This window comes from Rhinolophus ferrumequinum, chromosome 21 (assembly GCF_004115265.2).
Source record: "Rhinolophus ferrumequinum isolate MPI-CBG mRhiFer1 chromosome 21, mRhiFer1_v1.p, whole genome shotgun sequence".
In the NCBI taxonomy this organism is placed as follows: Eukaryota; Metazoa; Chordata; class Mammalia; order Chiroptera; family Rhinolophidae; genus Rhinolophus; species Rhinolophus ferrumequinum.
Genome location: NC_046304.1, coordinates 13,858,392 through 13,877,697, shown reverse-complemented (window position 1 = coordinate 13,877,697; position 19,306 = coordinate 13,858,392). Strand labels below are relative to the sequence as shown.

Genomic DNA, 19,306 nt, shown 5'->3' with positions numbered 1-19,306 from the left:
CCAGCTGAGTGTAGGACCTTGGCAAAGTCACTTACCCTCTCTAATAAGTAGGGTGTTTTTAAAGATGAAATGAGGCATGAAGTATCAGCACACTGCCTGACAACTCAGGAAGTGATCATTATTCATATTCCCTGGTATCACTGATATGTGATCCGAAAAACACCAGGACCATCTGTCCATCGAATTCCTCATCCCTCAGCTCGTCAGTGCTGTTCAGTCGCCTCTTTTACCCCACTAGCATGTGATCCTGACAAATCACAGATAAGTTTACCTTTTAATTCTCATGGTACTACTTTAGGATGCTTTTCTCAGAGTTTTCGATCTCAGAAGTTACCCCGCTCAACCCTAGGATTGTTCAGAGCAGAAATTTGAGACCCAATAATGGAGTGAGGTGGCCAAGGTCACGAAACAGTTCCTGCCAGAGGTAGGGTGAGAACCCAGGTCTCCAACTCCCAATTCAGCATTTTTATTTCGTTTTTAACGGCACCATGATTACATCTCATTTTTGGCTTTGCTGCTAAATAAAATATTATAGAGAAGACAATTTTTTGTTGCTGTTTGAAAATTTAAAGATTTATCCTAGTCTTGTAACTGATATCTCCTTGTTGGGAGTAACTATTCAGACCTGAAGTGTCGGAAATGGTAGTCTCCAGCCATGTGTGGCCATTTAAGTGTGAATTAAGATGATACAAACTACTCACATTTTAAGTGGTCAGTAGTTTGTGGCTGCTGTATTGGACGTGGCAAGTATAGAACATTTCCGTCATCACAGCAAGTTCTCGTGGGCAGCGCTCGTCTCGATTAGATTAACTAGATTAATCACTTCATTTTATTTTAGACCTCGCCTCATAAGCTGGTCACTTCCTAGCCTGGCAGATGCCCATTTCTGGCGATTGTGTCTGCATCAAATGTATCTGCTGAACTGTTATGTTCTTACTAGCTCTGGTTTGTAATGAAACTAATTTTTTCTCATAAATTAAACTTTTTTTTTTTAAGAAATACCAGGAGACAGTTCGCCAAAGATACAATAAAATCATTTATACTGATCTTCATCTTTGGATGCAGGAAGAAAAAAATGGTGAGTGTTCCCTTCCACTGTTTTCCCGAATAGTATATTCTGAAAAATTTTCAAACATACAGAAAAGTTGAAAAAATTCTACAGTAGACACCCATATGCCCACCTTTTAGATTCTACAATTAACATGTTGCTGTATTTGCTTTATTATATATCTATTTATCCTCTATCCATCCATCGATGTTTTTTATTTTTGGATGCCTTTTAAAGTTCGTTACAGACATTAGTACACGTCATCCTAAACATTTCAACATTTATATTAGCAACTAGAGTTTAATATTTATTTATGGCTTTTTCCTTTTGAAATAAAATTTACATATAATAAAATGCACAAATCTTAACTGTGTCATTTGATGGGATTTGATAAACAGATGCACCTTTGTTACCCAAACTCCTTTCAAAATATAGGCAATATCATCACCTTAGAAAGTTCCCTATGCTCCTTCCCAGTCAGGTCTCCACCACCCAGGCAACCACTGTGCTTTTTTTCCACTATAGATTAGTTTTGCCTGTTCTAGAATTTCATATGAATGGAATCAAACATGCATGTTCTCTTGTCTAAGGCTTCTTTCATTTAGCATGATGCTTTGTGGATTTATCTATGTTATTTATTTCCTATTGCCACTGGAACAAATTTAAGTTTGTAACACAAATTTAGTGGTTTAAAACAGAGGTTTATTCTCTTGCAGTTCTGCAGGTCTGAAGTCTGAAGTGAGTCTTAAAAGGGCTAAAATTGAGGTGTTGGCGGCTTCCAAGGCGGCCTGCTGCCCTTGACTTGCAGCTGTACGACTGCAGGCCCTGCTGCGGTTGTCACGTTGCCTCCTCTTCTGCAGTCACATCTTCACATGACTGCCTATTGTAAGGACACTTTGGTCACATTGAGGGCGCACCCCAATAGTCCAGGGTACTCTCCTATCTCAAGGTCCTTAACGTAAATGTCCCTCTGGTCAGGGAGGGGAACATTCGAAGTTTCCAGGGATTAGAAGGTGGACACCTTGGGGGCCCCGCGTGCAGCCTGCCACGCTGTATCAGTAGTTCATTTCTTCTCAGTGCTCATTTTGTTCCCCTAATGGGTAACCATTTGTTCTCGTACCATTTGTTGAAAAGACTTCACTTTTCTCCTCCACTTTTAAAAATTTATATATATGCATTTTGGCTGCAGTTGCTAGGCTGCTATCACAATTTTGGCTGGGAAGTGTTATTCAAATTCTGTTTGAGTCATGCTTAAGTAACTACCTTACTCAATGAAAGGAGGAGAATAAAATATGGTTAAACATTACCTCTAAGGGAATTTAAGTACGATGAGTAGTAAGGGATGTAAAGGAAATTATGGCTATAGAAGGTTTCTAACAGCAGCCTATGTCGCATATAATTTTTTTTAAATATGAGTTTGGGGTGTTGTCTTAGAAAAAGTATTCTCCACATCAAATTTGGACAGAAGGATGAACCACCTAAACACAATACTAATTTGTTCCTTTTATGTTTTCTGTAAGTTTCAAGCACTATTCTATGCTCATGTTTGTTCCGTCGTCCCACTAACACCGCTGCAGCTCCCACGATCATCTTCCTACGCATATAACAGGCAAACACACCATTCTTCAAGGCCTGACTTACGTGATCCTACTTGTGCCGGGTTTGCGGTGCTTTTCCTGGTGTTCCTACACTGGAGCTTGGCTGAGGACTCCTTCCTTGCCTGCGAACTCCCATAGACTTCTGGCCTGCCCTGCCATGTGTCGAGCTGTTTGTAGAGGGATCTTATCTTTCTCAGCGAGGCCACAGATTCTTTGACGCCAGAGAGTTTGTCATATTCAGTTGTGTCCCCCACTGCACCTGCCATGGGCCCAGCACAAGGAGGACCCTTCTAATCATGGCTCAGTGAATCAAGGGGCGTCGTAGCATCTTTTGTATGGAAGCAGAGGAAAGGGAAGGGTTGAAGGAGGTTTGTTTCACTGATGGTTTGGCCATTGGCTACAAAGTTAGGTTGCATCATGCAAAAGACAGTCTTACCTAGAACTCAGGGCTTTTTTCTTTAAGGGCAGTTTGAATTATTAGTCACTATCTGTGACTCTGCATAAAGTCTAGGTACATATTGAAAAGGAGCTCTTTGGAACACTAAGAACTGCAATGAATTTTTGGACACTTTAATTCTAGAATCATGAAATCATAATAACAACCCTATGTTTCTAGTTGTTCTGATTGTATGTTCAATTGCAACCCATAACCAACTTTAAAGTGATTTTTTTGAATTGTGAAGTGTCTAATCTGTATCTCCGTAGCCTCTCTTTCTGTGAACAATTGAAAATTGATTGTACTCTCAGTAATATTTGTATAAAAGCTGACTTATGCAGTATTTCTGACAGTAAGAAATCATAAGCATATAAATGAGTCAGAGAAAGTTATTTGACTTAGAGATGCTCTTTACCTAAGAGAAGGACCAATTTTTTTCCTACATTTGAAATGCATTTAAAATTATAAATAATCCAAAACTCAAAAGAGCTGTCAAGCTTGCAAGGTATAGTTAATAAGTTAATATTTTGACTATCATCATGCAGATTTTCCAGCAATGCCCGTAGACAAATTAAGTCAGCTAATTAAGTGTTCAGGTATGAGTGGTTTTCTTCTTTCTCCCTAATCAAACCATTTAAAGGTTAAAAAACAAACCCAACTGCTTAATAAAAGACTCCTTCAGTGGGTGGCTGGATCCTAATGGAACCCACATAGCCAGGGGCTTTCACAGACCTCGTCAGGGAGTCTCCCTCAGAGCCAGCAGGGGCTTCAAAAGTCTGTTATTTCTCAAAACTGATTCCTCATTGGTTTGTTTCTTTGTAACTTTTAAATTCACCTCTTCATTTAAAATAAGCATTTTTTCCCACTGCTCCCTAAACCTGTTGTGCTTAAGAGGTGTGCGTGTGACTTCCTCACAGGCACGGGCCAGTAGGACAGCTCTGGGATATGCACTGACTTTTCTTTATATGCAGTCATTTTATGCCTCTTCTTTTCTAGACCACAAAATCCCAGCAGTAAATGAAAGGCCCCTCTCTCCTCATCCAATCAGGATCACAAAGGTAGCAGCTAACGAAGACCCAAACGTGAACATCGTGTTAGAAAAGCCCTGGGATGGCAAGTAAGTGGGGGCAGGCTCTGATCTCACTGTGGTTGGTTGCCTTTGACGGTGTTGAATTTCGTGTTCCTTCAATTCCTACAAGTCCGAGAGAAATTCTTCTGAGCAAGATCTTACCAAACTCCAAAATGGCTCGGTAAAACAGTGTGTTTGTAAGATGGGCACAGAGTATAGTGCATCTTAAGGAGTCTCATTTTTGCAGTTGAAAGCATCACATTGGCACACGCAGTTGGGCTGATAATTACCGCGAGATTTGCTGTAAATTCTTTTGTCTACGGGGCAGGAATTCCTACCGTGTAGAGTCAGTCCAGGGAAAAGGGGAAAGTGAGTGGTGATAAGAGGTTGAGTTTTGTTTGGCGTGAGAACGAAAACTGAAGCCTTTGGTTACCAAACCATCAGTGTGAATGACCAGTTTACCCTCGATGATTACAGATGATTTTGAATGTTTTCATGACTTTTATTTGCTCTCAGTTCGCTGGATGAAAATGTGGGAACAGAAGAGGAATCGGAGAAAAGAGAGGCTCCCCTCCTGCCCCTTTCAGAGGGTCCTCAGCAGAGACAGGGGCACGTTGCCCTCTCCGTCCCACCCGGAATGCGGTCCAGCGTTGGTGACTACTGCGGCCGTTTTGAGCAGTACCTCCGGATGGTGTCTCACGAGGCCGTGGGCTCCTTCAATCCTTGGCTGATTGCTGAAAGGTCAGTGAAGTGTGATGTGCCTCTGGTTAGGAACCAAGTACCGAATGTTAACTGATGGAAGGGCTGGAGAAAAGACTGGCCGAAGTCTCGTGCTGGGCTTTCAGGCCCTGGAGTTCGTTTCAGGGGCTGCTTTTGGGCTCCTGGCCAGGTGTCTCTGTGGACTACCTTAGTTCAGGTAGAGGAGACTGTCAAACAGCCTGGGTGATGCCACCTGAAGGAGTGCTCTGCAGCCTCCCCTCCGCAGGCGGAAGCCCAGTGTTCAAGTCAGGGAGGGTTTCCTGTTGCTGTTACGGAGGGCTCTGTCCACCAAAGACCACGACGTTTACTGGGCCAGGAGCAGTGGTGTGCTGAGATCTTCACGGTTGGGACAAACGCACAGAGGAGCGGCCGACCTAGGGACTAGGCCACATCTTCTTTAAGCCTTCTCTTTCCAAGGGTCACCCCCCTGAGAAAAGTCGTTTTGTGGAGTCGTAAAACACAGTCCTACTGCTACCAAATTTTTGAAGCATGGATAACCTTTTTTTATGTAGTTAGTTGAAAAATATGTGTAAATTCATTCTTTTTAAATAGGGCCCAAATTTAAATTCCTTATAGGTATCACTTTATTACGAACATGCAAATATTTTTCATCCCTGAGCCAATAGTATACTGTGAGTCCATTTCTTTCTTGAACAAGTTTTAAACATATTCCAGGAGTTAATAATTGCCTCTTTTTTATTTGGTTATTCTTTTATATGTTTATTCTTTCCCCACACATTAGCCAACACCTCTCAGTGTAATTTTCCCCTTGATCAGGTAGATACTATCAGTTAATCCCTGTTTCTCACCCCCACCCCAGCTCTTTCCCCTGAGACCCTCTCTCCTACCATCTGGCCCAGCAGCTTTCTAGATCTGTGTGGGGCTTTTGCCCTGGGACTTCCTCCTTCACCTCCCTGGGTGTCAGGTTACCTCCTTCCCGTGTTAGAATCCCTATTTTCTCGTGCCTTTATCCCCTCTTTCTTGGTTTACTCTCTTATTTTAATGGAGCATATCCTGCTTGGCGTATTGGAGGAAATTTCTTGAGACTTACATGTTTGAAAGTGTCTTTGTTCTATCTTCATACTTGACTGATGATTTGACTGGGTTTAAAATTATGGGTTTATTACTTCCAAAGAATATATACCTGCCTTCATTTGCAGGGGTAAAGGAGGGATTGTCACTTAGCTGCCAGGAGCAGGGGTGGAGACCTATCAATCTAATTGCTCGTTCTGCAAATTTTCAACCTGTGCCCTCATTTTCTACCCCATGCCTCACTCCACTTTCATGATTCTCGGTACTCTTACTTCCTGAGTCTTTCTGATGTTTTGTGAGACAAACCAGCTTGCTTTTCCTTGGCATCTTCCTCTGCAGACTCTTAGGTTTCACCTCCCTCTATGCTGCTGAATCACTGAGGATTCTTCTATGTGCTTTTTATCTCCTGAAAATCTTAAGACATTTCTCATCTATTTTTGTCTTTTTCACCTTGTAGATTTATGTATGCATTTATCTATTTCCTTGCATTTTAGTGGAGGTTCGGGTAAGAACGGATGTAATCGCTTATGTTCAGTCCCTCAGGTATAACCTAAACCCCTGAGCCTTCTCTTTATATAAAGCACCCTTCGAAGCATACGAGACCTTTTGTTCTGGTTGAGATACACCTTTATTTTGTGGGAGAAGATAATAGGTAAACTTGACTTGCTTTCAATGTGTGAACACGGAGTCCTGTAGCACGCTCACTTGTTCTCCCTGTTTGGATTGGTTAGGCTCACTGGCATATTGGGACATCCAAAAACAAGCTAAGGAAGGTAGACTGTCTCCTGTACATTCTTACCACTTGATAAATGATACATTTTGTTCCTAGTTGTTTTGTTGATGTAGGGAAAGCTTTCTCAGCCTACAAGGAATAATAGGTTAAAGTGTGGAAGACAGAGCTGTTAAAATATGCCTGGGTTTTTACAAATGTTCTCTTCCTCTGCTATCCTTTGGTCCTCACATGACAGTGCATCTGAATTTTCTAGCTTTGTTTTGGATCTCTCTTGTTTTTGTTTCTGATTTGAATGTTTTAAAGGGAGAGCTGTATTGATTAGATCTTGAGAAATTATCCTAAGACAGTCGAATTCATTTAATAGCCTCTTGTGTGGGGAGAGCGTAGATGAATTTTTTTTCCTTTTAATGTCTCCATTTCTCCTTACACCTGAGGAAAAACAGTGTTCCATTGATCAAAGGGAGCAGATGATATAAACTGGATGTAAATAAAGGAGAGATTGTGAAAGAAAAGGCTTAAGGTAATGCTTTGGAAAACAAATTTTTAAGGATTCCGGGTTTGAAAAACAAATCAGGAGGCTTCTGGTTGAGAAAGACATTGAACATATGTATTTATCTGTATCCCTGTGTAATGATATGTCACTAAAAGAAGAAATAAAAGGCATGAACCTGTAAGTGACAGCAAACAAAAATTTTGGAAGCCATAAAGCAGTTAGACAAATAGCAAATGACTTAGTAGACCAAAGAGTGTCAAGTGCCTGACGAGGGTGAAGCCAAGAACCAAGCTGATTTATGTAAAGGAACATTGGTGAGACTCAGAATGAGAAGCACCAGATGCTTGTAAGGCATGGGTACAAGTGAGGTAGAAAATGGGGCCTTGGGTGAAATTCACATTCTTGAATATAGCACAGAGGTAATATGAGCAGACATTTGACAAAAGCCATGAGAGACTCTGGCCTCTTATAACTGAGAAAAAGAATTCTGAGGAAGCCAAGACAGTGCAGAAGGGAGAATAAAACATTAAAACAAACTGAAATTAATATTGTCAGAGAAATAAATGGAGCTATTATACCATGAAACAAGAACAGGACACTATAAAAAAGAAACTTTTAAAGAATAAAACAAAAGTTCTTAGAACTTAAAAATATGATGGCTAAAATAAATTTACTAGAAAGATTCAAAGAAGATAGTCAGATCCCTCAGGTAGTAGAATAAAAAGAAACCAGGAGATAGATAATAGAAAAGATTTTAAAAAACTAAAGGATCATTCTAGGAGATCCAGTGTCCAAATCAGCTCTGGCTGTCACAACAAATACCATAGGCTAAGTGGCTTCAACAACAGAAATTTGTATCTTACAAGTCGGGGAAGTCTAAGATCGCGGTACCAGCATGTCTGGTGAGGGCCTGCTTCCTGGTTGGCAGGAAGCCATTTTCTCACCATATTATTACATGGCTGAGAAGAGAGATCAGCTCCCTTGTGTCTCTTTTACAAGGGCACTAATCCTACTTGTGAGGGTTCCACCCTCATGACCTAATTATCTCCCAAAGGTCCCACCTCCAAATACCATCACATGGGGGATTAGGCTTTAAGGTATGAATTTAGGGGGTGTGGGGGGACACACACACACATTTTTTAGTTCATAGCATGCACATCTGAAGAATAGGAGTTCCAGAATGTGAGAACAAGGTAAAAGGAGGAATGGGAAATTATCAAAGAAATACTGTAAGAAAAATTTCTAGACTGTTAGTCTCTAAATTGAAAGAGTTCATCAGTTGCCCACTGTAAGTTCATGAGTGAATAAATAAATAGAACAGAACACACCATGACACATCATTATGAAAAGGAAATCTGAGCATCCCAATGTAAGGAAAAGATGACAGAAGGTTCCAGAGAGTTAAAACTGGGCATATTCAAATAATCAGAGTGAGAATGGCATATTGTTTCCAGTAGCAACACTGCTAGATGATATTAGAGCACACTTCCAAAATTTGACCTAGAATTCTGTGCTCAGTTAAATTATCAATTAAATACAGGGGTAAAATGAAGACATTTTTAGGTATGCAATGTATCCAAAAATCTAGTTCCCCTGTACTGTTTGCCAGTAAGCTGCTGGAGGATGCATGCCACCAATACAAGGTGTACATTGAGAAAGAGGAAGACAGGATTTAGGAAACTTAGACTGCAACGTGGAACTTCCAGAAAAATGGCAAAAGCTATTTGCAAGAGAAGACTTTTTCAGTGAGCATAGATAGAAAGCAACTAGTCCAGATTGGAGTAGGAGGACGGAGGACTCCAGGAGGGGGAAGGCAGGGAAGGAAGATTAATAATGAGGAGGAAACAGATACATTATTTAATGTGTTTGAATGTGTTGGGAATACCTTGGTATTTCATAGTACGATGATTTCATAGTACAGAAGAATTAGTGATAGGAATAAAGAACGCAAAGCAAATATAAAAACAAGGTAATCACTTCTGGTTCTTAAATGACGCACATGGTAACTGGGACCACTTCTTCCACTGAGGATAACTCTTTATAGAAAAGCTAGATTAAAAATAACACATACATGCTGGAAGGCATTAGGAAGTTAACTAGGTAATGGAGAATAACTGGGGCAGGATCCTGGAGAAGAGAGAGACCCAGAGAAGACAGAAGACAGAGACTCCCCCTGTCTGGCGCTGAAATCTCATTTCCGGAGGGAGATAGTGGCATTTTGGACGGCCTTTTCAGGTCAGAGGCCAGAGGTGGGGATTCAGGGCTTGCTGTGATGGGGGAGTTGCCCTGGTGAACTTGCCTCACTTTTGATTGGGACCCTGAGGGTGGCACTCTGGAAGTAAGGGTGACGTGGACGCCGGTAGACCCTCTAAGGACTGTTCTCAGCTCCAGGTTATCTCAGTTCCTGAAATTAGATTGTGATGATTCTAGATCATTGTCCCCAGGCACTAGGCAGAAGCAAACATAAGTTTTCTCTCAAAGCATATAACATCATCTTATGACTTAAAGTATTTCTAGAATTTTCAAATACAATGGCTGCTATATGGTGAAAAATAACCAGGCAACAGTGAGATATGACAGTAAGAAGAACAGACCCACAGCAGCTCCAAATGTTAGACCTGTGAGACACAGATATTAGAATAACGGTGCTGCTATGTTCGTAGAGATACAAGACACAATTTGGAATTTTGGCAGAGAACTGGGAACCAAATTAAATCCAAATGAACATTCTAGAACTTAAAAATACAGTTTCTGAAATGAGGGATTCATTGGATGGGCTTAATAGCAAATTAGACACATCAAAAGAAGAAACTAGAGACTTGGGACATAGGACTGAAGAAAATATCCAGAGTGATGCATGGAGACACAAAAAAGATGAAAATAAAGAAGAGAGGGTAAAGAGTCAAGGTCTAATATAATACATATGTGGCTGGCGTCTCAGAAGGAGAGGAGAGAGAATGGGTCAGAAACAACATTCAAAGAGATAATGGCTGATAACTTCCCTAAAATAACGACAGACATTAAAATTAATCCATAAACTCTAGAAGCTCTAATAGCCCCGAGCAAGAAAAATAAAAATAAGTCCATACAAAGGCATATCATAGTATTGTTGAACAATCAAAGATAAAGAGAAAATTTTAAAACCAGCTAGAGGAAGAAAAAAAGAGAAACAGAAACAATGGAATCTGGAAGAACTGGCATAGCTTTTAAAGTTCTAAAAGAAAAGAACTCCTAATCCAGAGTTCTAAACCCAGTTGAAATATATTTCAAGAAGGATGGTAAGAGGTTCCAAACAAAGTTGAGAGAATTTATTACCAGTAGACCTTCACAATAGGAAATACTAAAAGAATATTTTTTAGGCAGAGCAAAAACAGTCACACGTGAAAGGTCAAAAATATAGGAAGGCATGAATTGTTTAGAAGGTCAATATGTAGGTAAATGAATATTGACTGTATAAAAACAATAAGTGGATGTCTTCTGTGTGTGTGTGTAAAACACAGAAACAATGGCATGTAAGTCAGGAAGATGATAAATAGAGTTGGTATCCTGAGGTCCTAGCATTGTCTGGGAAAATGGTAGGAATATCAGTTCACGCTAGATTTTAAATCAGGGATTTTTGTTGTAATCTAGGGCGGCCACTGAAAGAATAGTAGAAGAGTGTATAACAGCCAAATTCATAGCAAAAACGGAATGTAATGAAAATTCAGAAAATCCAAAAGAAGGCAAGGAAGAAGAGAACAAACAAATAAAAAATACTTAGTGTTTTAGTAGTAGAAGCTCAAATATATCAACTGTATTAAATGAAAGAGAACTATACATGCCATTTAAAAGACAAAAGATTGTCAGAATAACCAAACAGCTGGGATGGGAGTGGGTAGAAGGGACAGGAGAAGCGGGTGAGTGACACTTAACCTGCATTTACCTTTTTTGTACAATTCTGACTTTCGGAACCATGTTCATGTTTCCTCTCCATCCCTCCAAATCAACAGGGATGGGGGAAATTGGAATACAAACAGAACTGTAACTGTATTTCCAATAAATAACATAATCATGCTAAAGGGAGCAGGGACAGATGAGAACTAGTCTAAGTAACTTTTGAACATGATATAATGACTCTGTGCCCTCTGGCGAAAGACAGAAAGAATGTAAACACATACTAGATTCTGGTAAGTAGGTTTCTTTTACTCGGTGGCATAGGTTAACGATTCTAAAACTACTTTCTCTATATTTTAGGATTGATCAAATATGTAAGCATATTATGAATAATGAGAGCCAGGTTTCTGTGGGAAGGCTAGAATGAATCCTCTGTGCTGAATGGGGACCGGGGGTATTATGAACTTCCACTTTCTGATATAGACATAGCATGGGGTGTGTGTGTCTGTGTGTCTGCGTCTGTCTGCCGAGAGGGCCCGGAGGCAGTGAGCACGCTTAGTACCCAGACCTTGGTTTCTAAGTACTATTTTCCGTGAAAAGGTAACCAGGGCTTTTTGGAGAAATGGCGGATTCCGAGACGAGGGCTGGGAAGGTGTCAGATGAGCCTGAAACGTCATGTTCCAGGAAGGAAATGCTCAGAGAATGATGGGGACATGGCAGGAGGACCCAGGAGCCAGCTTGCAGGGGCTCCTACTGGCCGATCTGGGACATTTTGCGTATCAAACTAAGTCATAATAGTAATGGATTATAAACTACTGAATAAAATAAGGATCTGTAAGGCCAAACCTGTGTGAGGGAGGGAGGAAGTAAGTGAGTGAGTGAATGAATGAATGAATGAATGAATATATGAGTAAAGGAGAAGGGAAAGCTCTTCATTACAGTGAAATGTCAACTATTAAATAGAGAAGGAATGATGGAATTAGAAAATCAGTGTTGGCAACCCTGTAATAATTGATTCAAGCAAGTTTGATGAGAAACAGGATATTTACATAGTCTCACAGTATCTCTCCACAATGTATTTATTAATTACAAAGGGAAAACAGTAACTTTACAAAGGGAGAAACCTGGCCAACATCACTGTAACCAAGTGATAAAAGTTAACCTCTTCAGTTGTAAGACAGAAGCACTGAGGAGATACGCTATCCCTTCTGTGGCATTTGTTCCAAAAATGGAAAACCTGAATCTGACCAGGAGGACACATCAGACAAACCCAAACTGAGGGACATTCTACCACAGAAAAGGCCTGTACTCTGTAAAAAAAAATAAGGTTGTGAAAGACAAAAACTGATGAACGATTCCAGATTAAAGGAGACTAAAGAGACATGACAGCTAAATGCGACATGGGATCCTGGGTTGAATCCTAGGCTAGAAATAGTTTTCTTTTAAAGGACATTATTTGGACAGTTGGCAAAATTTGAAAAAGGTCTATGGGTAAGATTAGGTAGTAATAGTATTGTATCGATGTTAATGTTAAGATTTTTATAATTATCATGGTTATTTAAGAGAATGTTCTTGTTTTTAGAAAATGTACACTGAAGTACTTGAGGGATATCAAGTTTGCAACTTACTCTCAGATAGTTTGGAAAAAAAGTTGTGTGTGCGTGTGTGTGTGTGTGTGTGTGTGTGTGTGGAGAGAGAGAGAGAGAGAGAGAGAACACAAACGTAGAATCTCTTGCTTCCTGTCAGGCACACACACATCCCCTCTGTCAGGCAGTTACGCAGCTGCCAGCAGGGCAGGGCATCTGGACCTGGGCTGTGTCGACTAGTTAGTTTTGGTCACCTCTGATTTCAGCCATCTCAAGGATGAGTTCCATCCTGTGTATAGTGAAAGCGCTTCCCTCCAGCCTGACTTTGGGATCTAAGCGTCTCCTAATATCTAGGAGAGCAAGGCCTCTCACCTTTTCTTCTTCAAAAGTATCTTGGCTATTCTTGGCCTTTTGAATTTCCGTTTAAATCTTAGAATTGACTTGGTAGGTTCCTCAGTTGAGTAAAAGAATGGCTCCCGTATTGAGCTACGTACCTTTCTGTAGCTGTGTTGTTTGTCTTCCAGCTTTTCAGATGAGCTGGTCGATGAAGCGCTGGGAGCCGTGGCTGCTGAACTTCAGGATATGTGTGAAGATTATGCAGAAGCAGTCTTCACCTCAGAATTCTTAGAGGCTGCTACGTAAAGGCCCTCCAAGATGGGGGCCCCTTATGTCCCACTGAAGAAGGGACAGTACCACACTTTGTTTCCAGGCCTCAGGAAGTCTTTATCTTCAGCTCTTCGCCCAGGCCAAGAAGGTGCTGACTCCTGCAAGAAGGAAATGCCCTAAGGTCATCCTTACTGCGTTTTCTCACCCCCACAGCAATGGTTCTGGTCGTCTGGGATGGGCATTGTGTTGTATTTATCAGTCCCCAGGAAACACGGATTATGACAATGTGATATTTACTGAATGTATAATTTTCCTATTGAAATATGTTCATTCCACTGCCTGAGTATGGAGATCAGAATGTTTTGAAAGGTAATAGGTATATTTCATACAGGGATTCAAGTTGCTGTTGAACCCACGGGTGGCATTAACGCCATCAATAGTGCAGTTACTCCCTGGTCCCATCACCTGGCTCATGTTGCCGTCTTTGGCAATTTCCTGTCAGGACCCCGTCCCACAGTGGGTTATGGACTCGTGGGGAGCACAGGGTTTGGTTTTGTTGCCAAACCTCTGCTCTGCTGCAGCTCATTAAAAATAGGAACCCACAACAATAAGCACACATTTCTCTCATGTTCACTTCCTCGGTGGCTTTTCACATTTTGAGTTCCTGAGTCTTTTATTGCCATGGCTTGACATATTCCGGTATACAAAACTTTTTCTGAATTCAGAGGAAGCTTGAGGACATCGGGAGTGGGCCGGGCCTTCTCTTGTGCCTGGTTGAAGGTACAGAGCTCACTTCCATCTCTGGTGAGGTCAGAAGTTCCTGCATTTCCGCACCACGCAGGACCCTGGTGTGGGAGGAAGAACCTGTCTGGGTGATATGAAGACCTCTGTGTCTCTCCAGAGAAAGGAAGAAACTTAAGAACCATGAGAGCTTGGTCGTTGAACATCTCCTAAGTCCTATTTTACCAAGAGAAAAGCCTCCGTGTTTTCAGAAATTCTGAATTCAGAAAAAGAAATGTGCATAAGCCCACTGCCTGGAAAAAGGTTCCCTCGATGTTTTGCCTGAGGCTTGGTGAAAGAATTGTGAAGGATGAGTGATGTGAGACTTACCTTACAGGATAATGTGAATCTTTTTTATAACACGTGTAATGTCGTCATCTGGGATTTTTCTCTGAAGTACAAGAATTTCAGGTGATAATTTAAGCTGCTTGATCCCACTTATTTGTACAAAATTGATTTTCGTTTAATGTTAATGTTTTCCTGCTTAATTTTATGTAACCTCAGAATTAAAAAGGCATCAAGGGAAATTAAAGGTCTTTAATTTGAGGAGTTAAAATGTGTACACTTGACTTGATAGGAGCATCTGTCATTGATAGCTTAAAGTAATTTGTGTGGCAGTTTTTACTGTGCTGATTTTTAAAATAAACTCAGTATTTTAAAGTATGTACGTGTCTGTTTGAAATAATTTATATCTCCTTTTTTTTCCACAAAGTGAAATGTGATTTACAGAAACCACAGAGAATCCTGTTATATTTGATATGAACATAGTGGAGTATTTCCCGCCCCCTGCCCCCTGAAGGAAATAAATGGTAATAAAAGCTAACATTTATTGAGCACATGCTATGTACCAGGCTTGGCTCTAAGTGCTTCCCATGTATTAATTTATTTAATCCTCATATTATCTGTGTGAGTTGGCTACCATTATTATTCGTTTTATAGATGAATAAAATGAGTCATTAGAAAGGGGAAATTATTTGCCCAAACAAACAAACCTATATTCAGTGATGCCACCATGATGGATTCACTTATTCCCATGAAGACAATTGTCACAGTTTTTGAGAATTCACGCAAGTACGTTCTCCTACCTGCCTCCTGTCCCCACTCAGCAGGACCTAGACGCTGCCGTCAGGAGCACGCCCTTTCCTCAGTGAGCACTTCTTGTCCACTGAAGGGTCAAGTCCTTTGCTTTGCTCCAGGATCTTTCCAGTCTCTCCCCTGCTCCTCCCACCAGAGGGGTCTCCCCGTCTCTGCCTCAGTGTGGATGAGGCTCACGCCTGCCTCCGCATCTGGGGTCTGCTTTACAGCTCCAAAGACGCAGGAAGTTGAGTGCTTCAAATATAAATTGTCCTGTTTGTAGCCTTGCGCAATCCCAGACGTCTAGAATTTGGGTTCTTCATGAACACAGCCTGATTGTGTGTAGGTCATTCTCTCATCCCCTGCAGTTTTCTCCTCACCTGTTCATGTATCGTTTTCAGAAACGTGCGTTGAGTGTAGCATTTCTGTGTTGCTTAGGCTTCCCAATTTCAGAGATGCTGAAATTCGTAAATATGTTTTTCGCCCTCCCCGCTGCTCTGTCCAGCTTCACAGCCCTGGTCACGTGGGGTTTTTACTAGTTTACGTGTTTGCCTCTAGCTTGTGTAGCTCTTCGAGGGCAAGGCCTCTGCCTCGCATGTAGCTAGTGCTCAGTAAATTCTTTTGAATTAATGAAAGAAGGAAGGCATACTTTTTCTTGGGAGGGTTTTGGTGCAGGGCTCTATCACGTGTCTGGACAGTCCGCACAAATTTGTGTTCACCTCTTGTGACCTGCTGTGGGCTGCCACCTACGGAGAACTTCATATCCCGCTCCGATGCCCTGATGCAGTCGGAATTCCAGCTCAGAACCCCCGGAACTTGTCTCCCTTCTAAACAAGGGGGTACGCCTCGCGTCCTCACGATACCCGTGGCCCTGAGTGCCTTGGTCAGCGAACTGCAGAGCGGGCGTGTGGGCCAGCGGGGCTTGGAGTGGCCTGGGACTGGAGAAGAGGACGGGGAGGTGAATGGGACCATCTCTGCTGTGGTCCCTTCTCCCTCTGCCTGTCGGTGCTGGGGCCAGGGAAGAGGGGGTCAGAGGAGAGATGGTGATGGGAGAGTCTGGTCCTCACGTCTGTTGCTCACAGTTCCTGCTGCCCTGAAGGTAAGAGGGGGGTGGGCGGGTGGAAGGCATGCCTGAAGGAGGCATGTACTGCTGTGATGGACAGCGCCGGGTCTGGAAGGCAGGAGTACGGGTCTGAGTGAAGCCCGCAGGGCCAACAGGAGAGGAAGGGGCTCTAGACTGAGTCGGAAAGGGTCCCGTTTTCTCGGCGGCGTAGTGTAGGCTTCCTTCACTCGGGTATGTTTCTGAGAGAGGGATGAGAGTTGCCTCAAAACCTGTAAAGAGGAGGGTCTGTGCCACCACATCACCATGCTGTTGTCATCGCGCTGTGGAAGGGCCAGCTGCTGAGAGCTCAGAGTTCTTTGCGCTCCTGAAAAAACAGCAGAAAGGCAGCAGCCTGCATACCAGGTATCTTCTTAAATGTTGGCCTTCTCCTTCGGCCCTGTTGGTTCAAGAGCCGAGATCTGGGATCTGTGTGGACACGGGCATGTTTGTTAGGTGGTTGAGCTCAACGGCATGGTCTGGGTTCAAAGGGCTTCCACGAGACATCCTGAGTGCTTCCTGTCAGGCTTCAGTAAGGGCCCCAGGAAACCCCAGATTGGGACCCCAGGCCTGCTGTCAGGCCCAAGGGAACTCAGTCAACCGACCCGTCAGTGTGGGCGCCAGCCCAACCCAGAGCACACCATTCTGATAACCAGACTATCCCAGACTATTGATGGCTTCTGTGATCGGGCCTTCCCTTCATGCTGTAGCTCTAATACTACTGTGTTTCCCCAAAAATAAGACCAGGTCTTAGATTCCATTTTGCTCCAAAAGATGCATTAGGGCTTATGTTCAGGGGATGTCCTCCTGAAAAATTGTGCTAGGGCTTATTTTCCGGTTAGGTCTTATTTTCAGGGAAACACGGTAGGTATTTCCCTTGCCAGCCTACCCAGGGCCCAGTTCCTGTAATACTGGGCTCTGCTTTGCTCTCACCAGTCTTCACATGGCCTAAAATATAGCTTCTGACCCTCGGCCTGGGGCACAGAGCCCTGACACTGCACCTGCCATCCTAGATGTACTCCCTTTATCTGCTGCACTCCCTAGGGTCCCCTTGGTTGTTTCCATGCTCCATCTGCCTAGTAACTCTCATCTATTTTTCTTGAACCAAACCTGCTACCTCGTCCCATTTTTTCTGGCTGGCTTTTCATGTATTCTACCTGACTTTTTGCTGTGGCCTATAACTGAGTGCATCCATCTGTTCCTGCCACCTAATCTGCTTCCACCTCCAGCTCTCTCCCCGCTAGCAGGTGTGTCCAGAGGATAGGCTCACCATGTCCTGCTGCCTTGAAATAAGTAAGACATCTTCACTTCCCTCCTTCCCTAAGGCCTGGCTCAGTGTGGGGTCTGCCATGGGGGCTATTCCCCTCCCATTCCTCCGTGGAGCCAGGAAAAGCCATTCAGCTCTCCTCGCGTCCATCGTCTCTTCTGGCCACTGCTGTACTCTCGTCACAGGGTGGTTTCTCCCCTTGGGAAGTCCAAGCCATCCATACATGCCATCCCTTGGCCCCTCTCTCTGTCCATTCCAATACCTTAAAGCCTGTGGGGACAGAGCCAGGAGTGCAGTTTCCAGGCTCGCAGCCTCACATAGAAAGGTGCTGGCTCAGGTAGTAAATGGCCATCGACTGTGATCAAATGGCCATCAGCTGTGGCTAGTTGGCCGTCAGTTGTAACCAGTGAGCCATTGGCCACTAATATAACTGCTGTGGCTACGCTAGCAGCAAATGGGGCTGGAAAGAAGATGGTGGCTGAGCTAGCAAGCGGAGCAGTGAGGGTTGCGAACAGTGTGGCTCCTGCTTCCTGTGTCTCCAACCCAGCTGCCAGTGAGAGTATAGTGGTATGACTCCCCTACCTATGGCTCCATGGGTTTTCCTTTTCGGCTTCACCATGTCCTGCGTTCTTATGTGGGGAGTGGGACCAGAGACCCCTCCTGTCACCCCGCGCGACAAAGCCCTTTGGAGAAAACCTTAAAAGGTTTAGTAGTTTCTGGAGCATTCTTACACCAAAAGATGCTTAACTCCTGCATGTCAGCAGCCAGCTGTAAGTGTGCCCCTGGGAGCTAATCAGCACCCACTCACTGTCCGTCCTCCTCTCTTGTCACAGCCTTCACTTCCCCAGGTGTTATGGGCCCTTTGATTTCCTTGCAACCCTCCATCCCTGTCTTCTGCTCCCCATCTTGGGGTCTCTTCCCTCACTTTCCTCCCACCCTCCCCCACCCTAGCCAGACCTCACTGCCTCCCTCCTGGACCTAATCATGCATTTCCCTTCTGCTGCGCTCGGCTCCCTAGAATCTCCCACCCACACATCCTTCCTCTGTCTTCACTCGGTCTTGGTGAGGTCAGCCTGAGCCCTCGCACTGGTGGGCTGCAGAATCCTCAAAAGGACTTGGTGCCTATGCTGAGAAGCCCACTGCACGTTGTTGCCACCCGCTGGGCGGGCCCCCCAGGACCTGAGTCTGTCTCTTCCCATGTCTGGCAACCTGCTTGGGAATGGGAGAACTCCAGGGAGGCTCTGGCTCTGACATACTGTGATCAGAGGGGCAGGAACATTCAGGTCCCTGGTGGACGCGTGGGCTCTGCCATCTACCCCACAGCCCTGGGGCTCCCTAAGTCTGGGCTGAATCGACCCAGGAAGCCCCCAGCAGACCGTTTCCTCGGGAGCTCACAGGAGGCTGGAGTCCAGAGAGCTGGGGAAATAAAGCTGGCCACTGGACCCCATGCAGCCACCTTCCTTTCTGGCCTCTAGACCCCTCCTGGGAGAGAGTCCAATCTCCAGGGCCAGGCTTAGGAGGAGAGATGGTTAACCACAACTGTCCAGCACACCGTTTTTATAGAGTTACATCTAGAAAGGTTAGGTGAATAAACATCATCCCACATCTACTCAGCACTTTACAAAATGCCTTTAAATATATTCTCTTCTCCCTTGAGGTTATTGTAACCACCCTGCTTTGTGTACTGGCAGTAACTCAGGCGAGTTAAGAATGTGAGCCACAAGTTAAAATCCCATGTGATCCCCCATGGCTCAGTTTCCCAATCTGTGAAATGGGCAATAGCAGTAGTTCCCACCCAGGGTTATTGTGAGGATTAAGGGAGATAATCCACACGAACACCTAGAATAGCACCT

The 19,306-nt window shown here is 43.5% G+C and overlaps 1 protein-coding gene across 4 annotated transcripts in view; it reads left to right on the top strand.

Annotated features, from left to right (window-relative positions):
• The window catches only part of KIAA0753 (KIAA0753 ortholog), a 57,377-nt gene extending 42,725 nt beyond the window's left edge, over positions 1 to 14,652 (top strand). For all 4 annotated transcript variants that reach the window (XM_033091617.1, XM_033091619.1, XM_033091618.1 and 1 more), the window contains 4 exons: positions 997 to 1,078; positions 4,079 to 4,199; positions 4,668 to 4,892; positions 13,152 to 14,652. In XM_033091617.1, the coding sequence (XP_032947508.1) occupies positions 997 to 1,078; positions 4,079 to 4,199; positions 4,668 to 4,892; positions 13,152 to 13,269 (546 nt within the window). In that variant the 3' untranslated portion in view covers positions 13,270 to 14,652. The remainder of the gene's footprint in view (positions 1 to 996; positions 1,079 to 4,078; positions 4,200 to 4,667; positions 4,893 to 13,151) is intronic.
• The last annotated feature ends 4,654 nt before the right edge of the window (positions 14,653 to 19,306 follow it).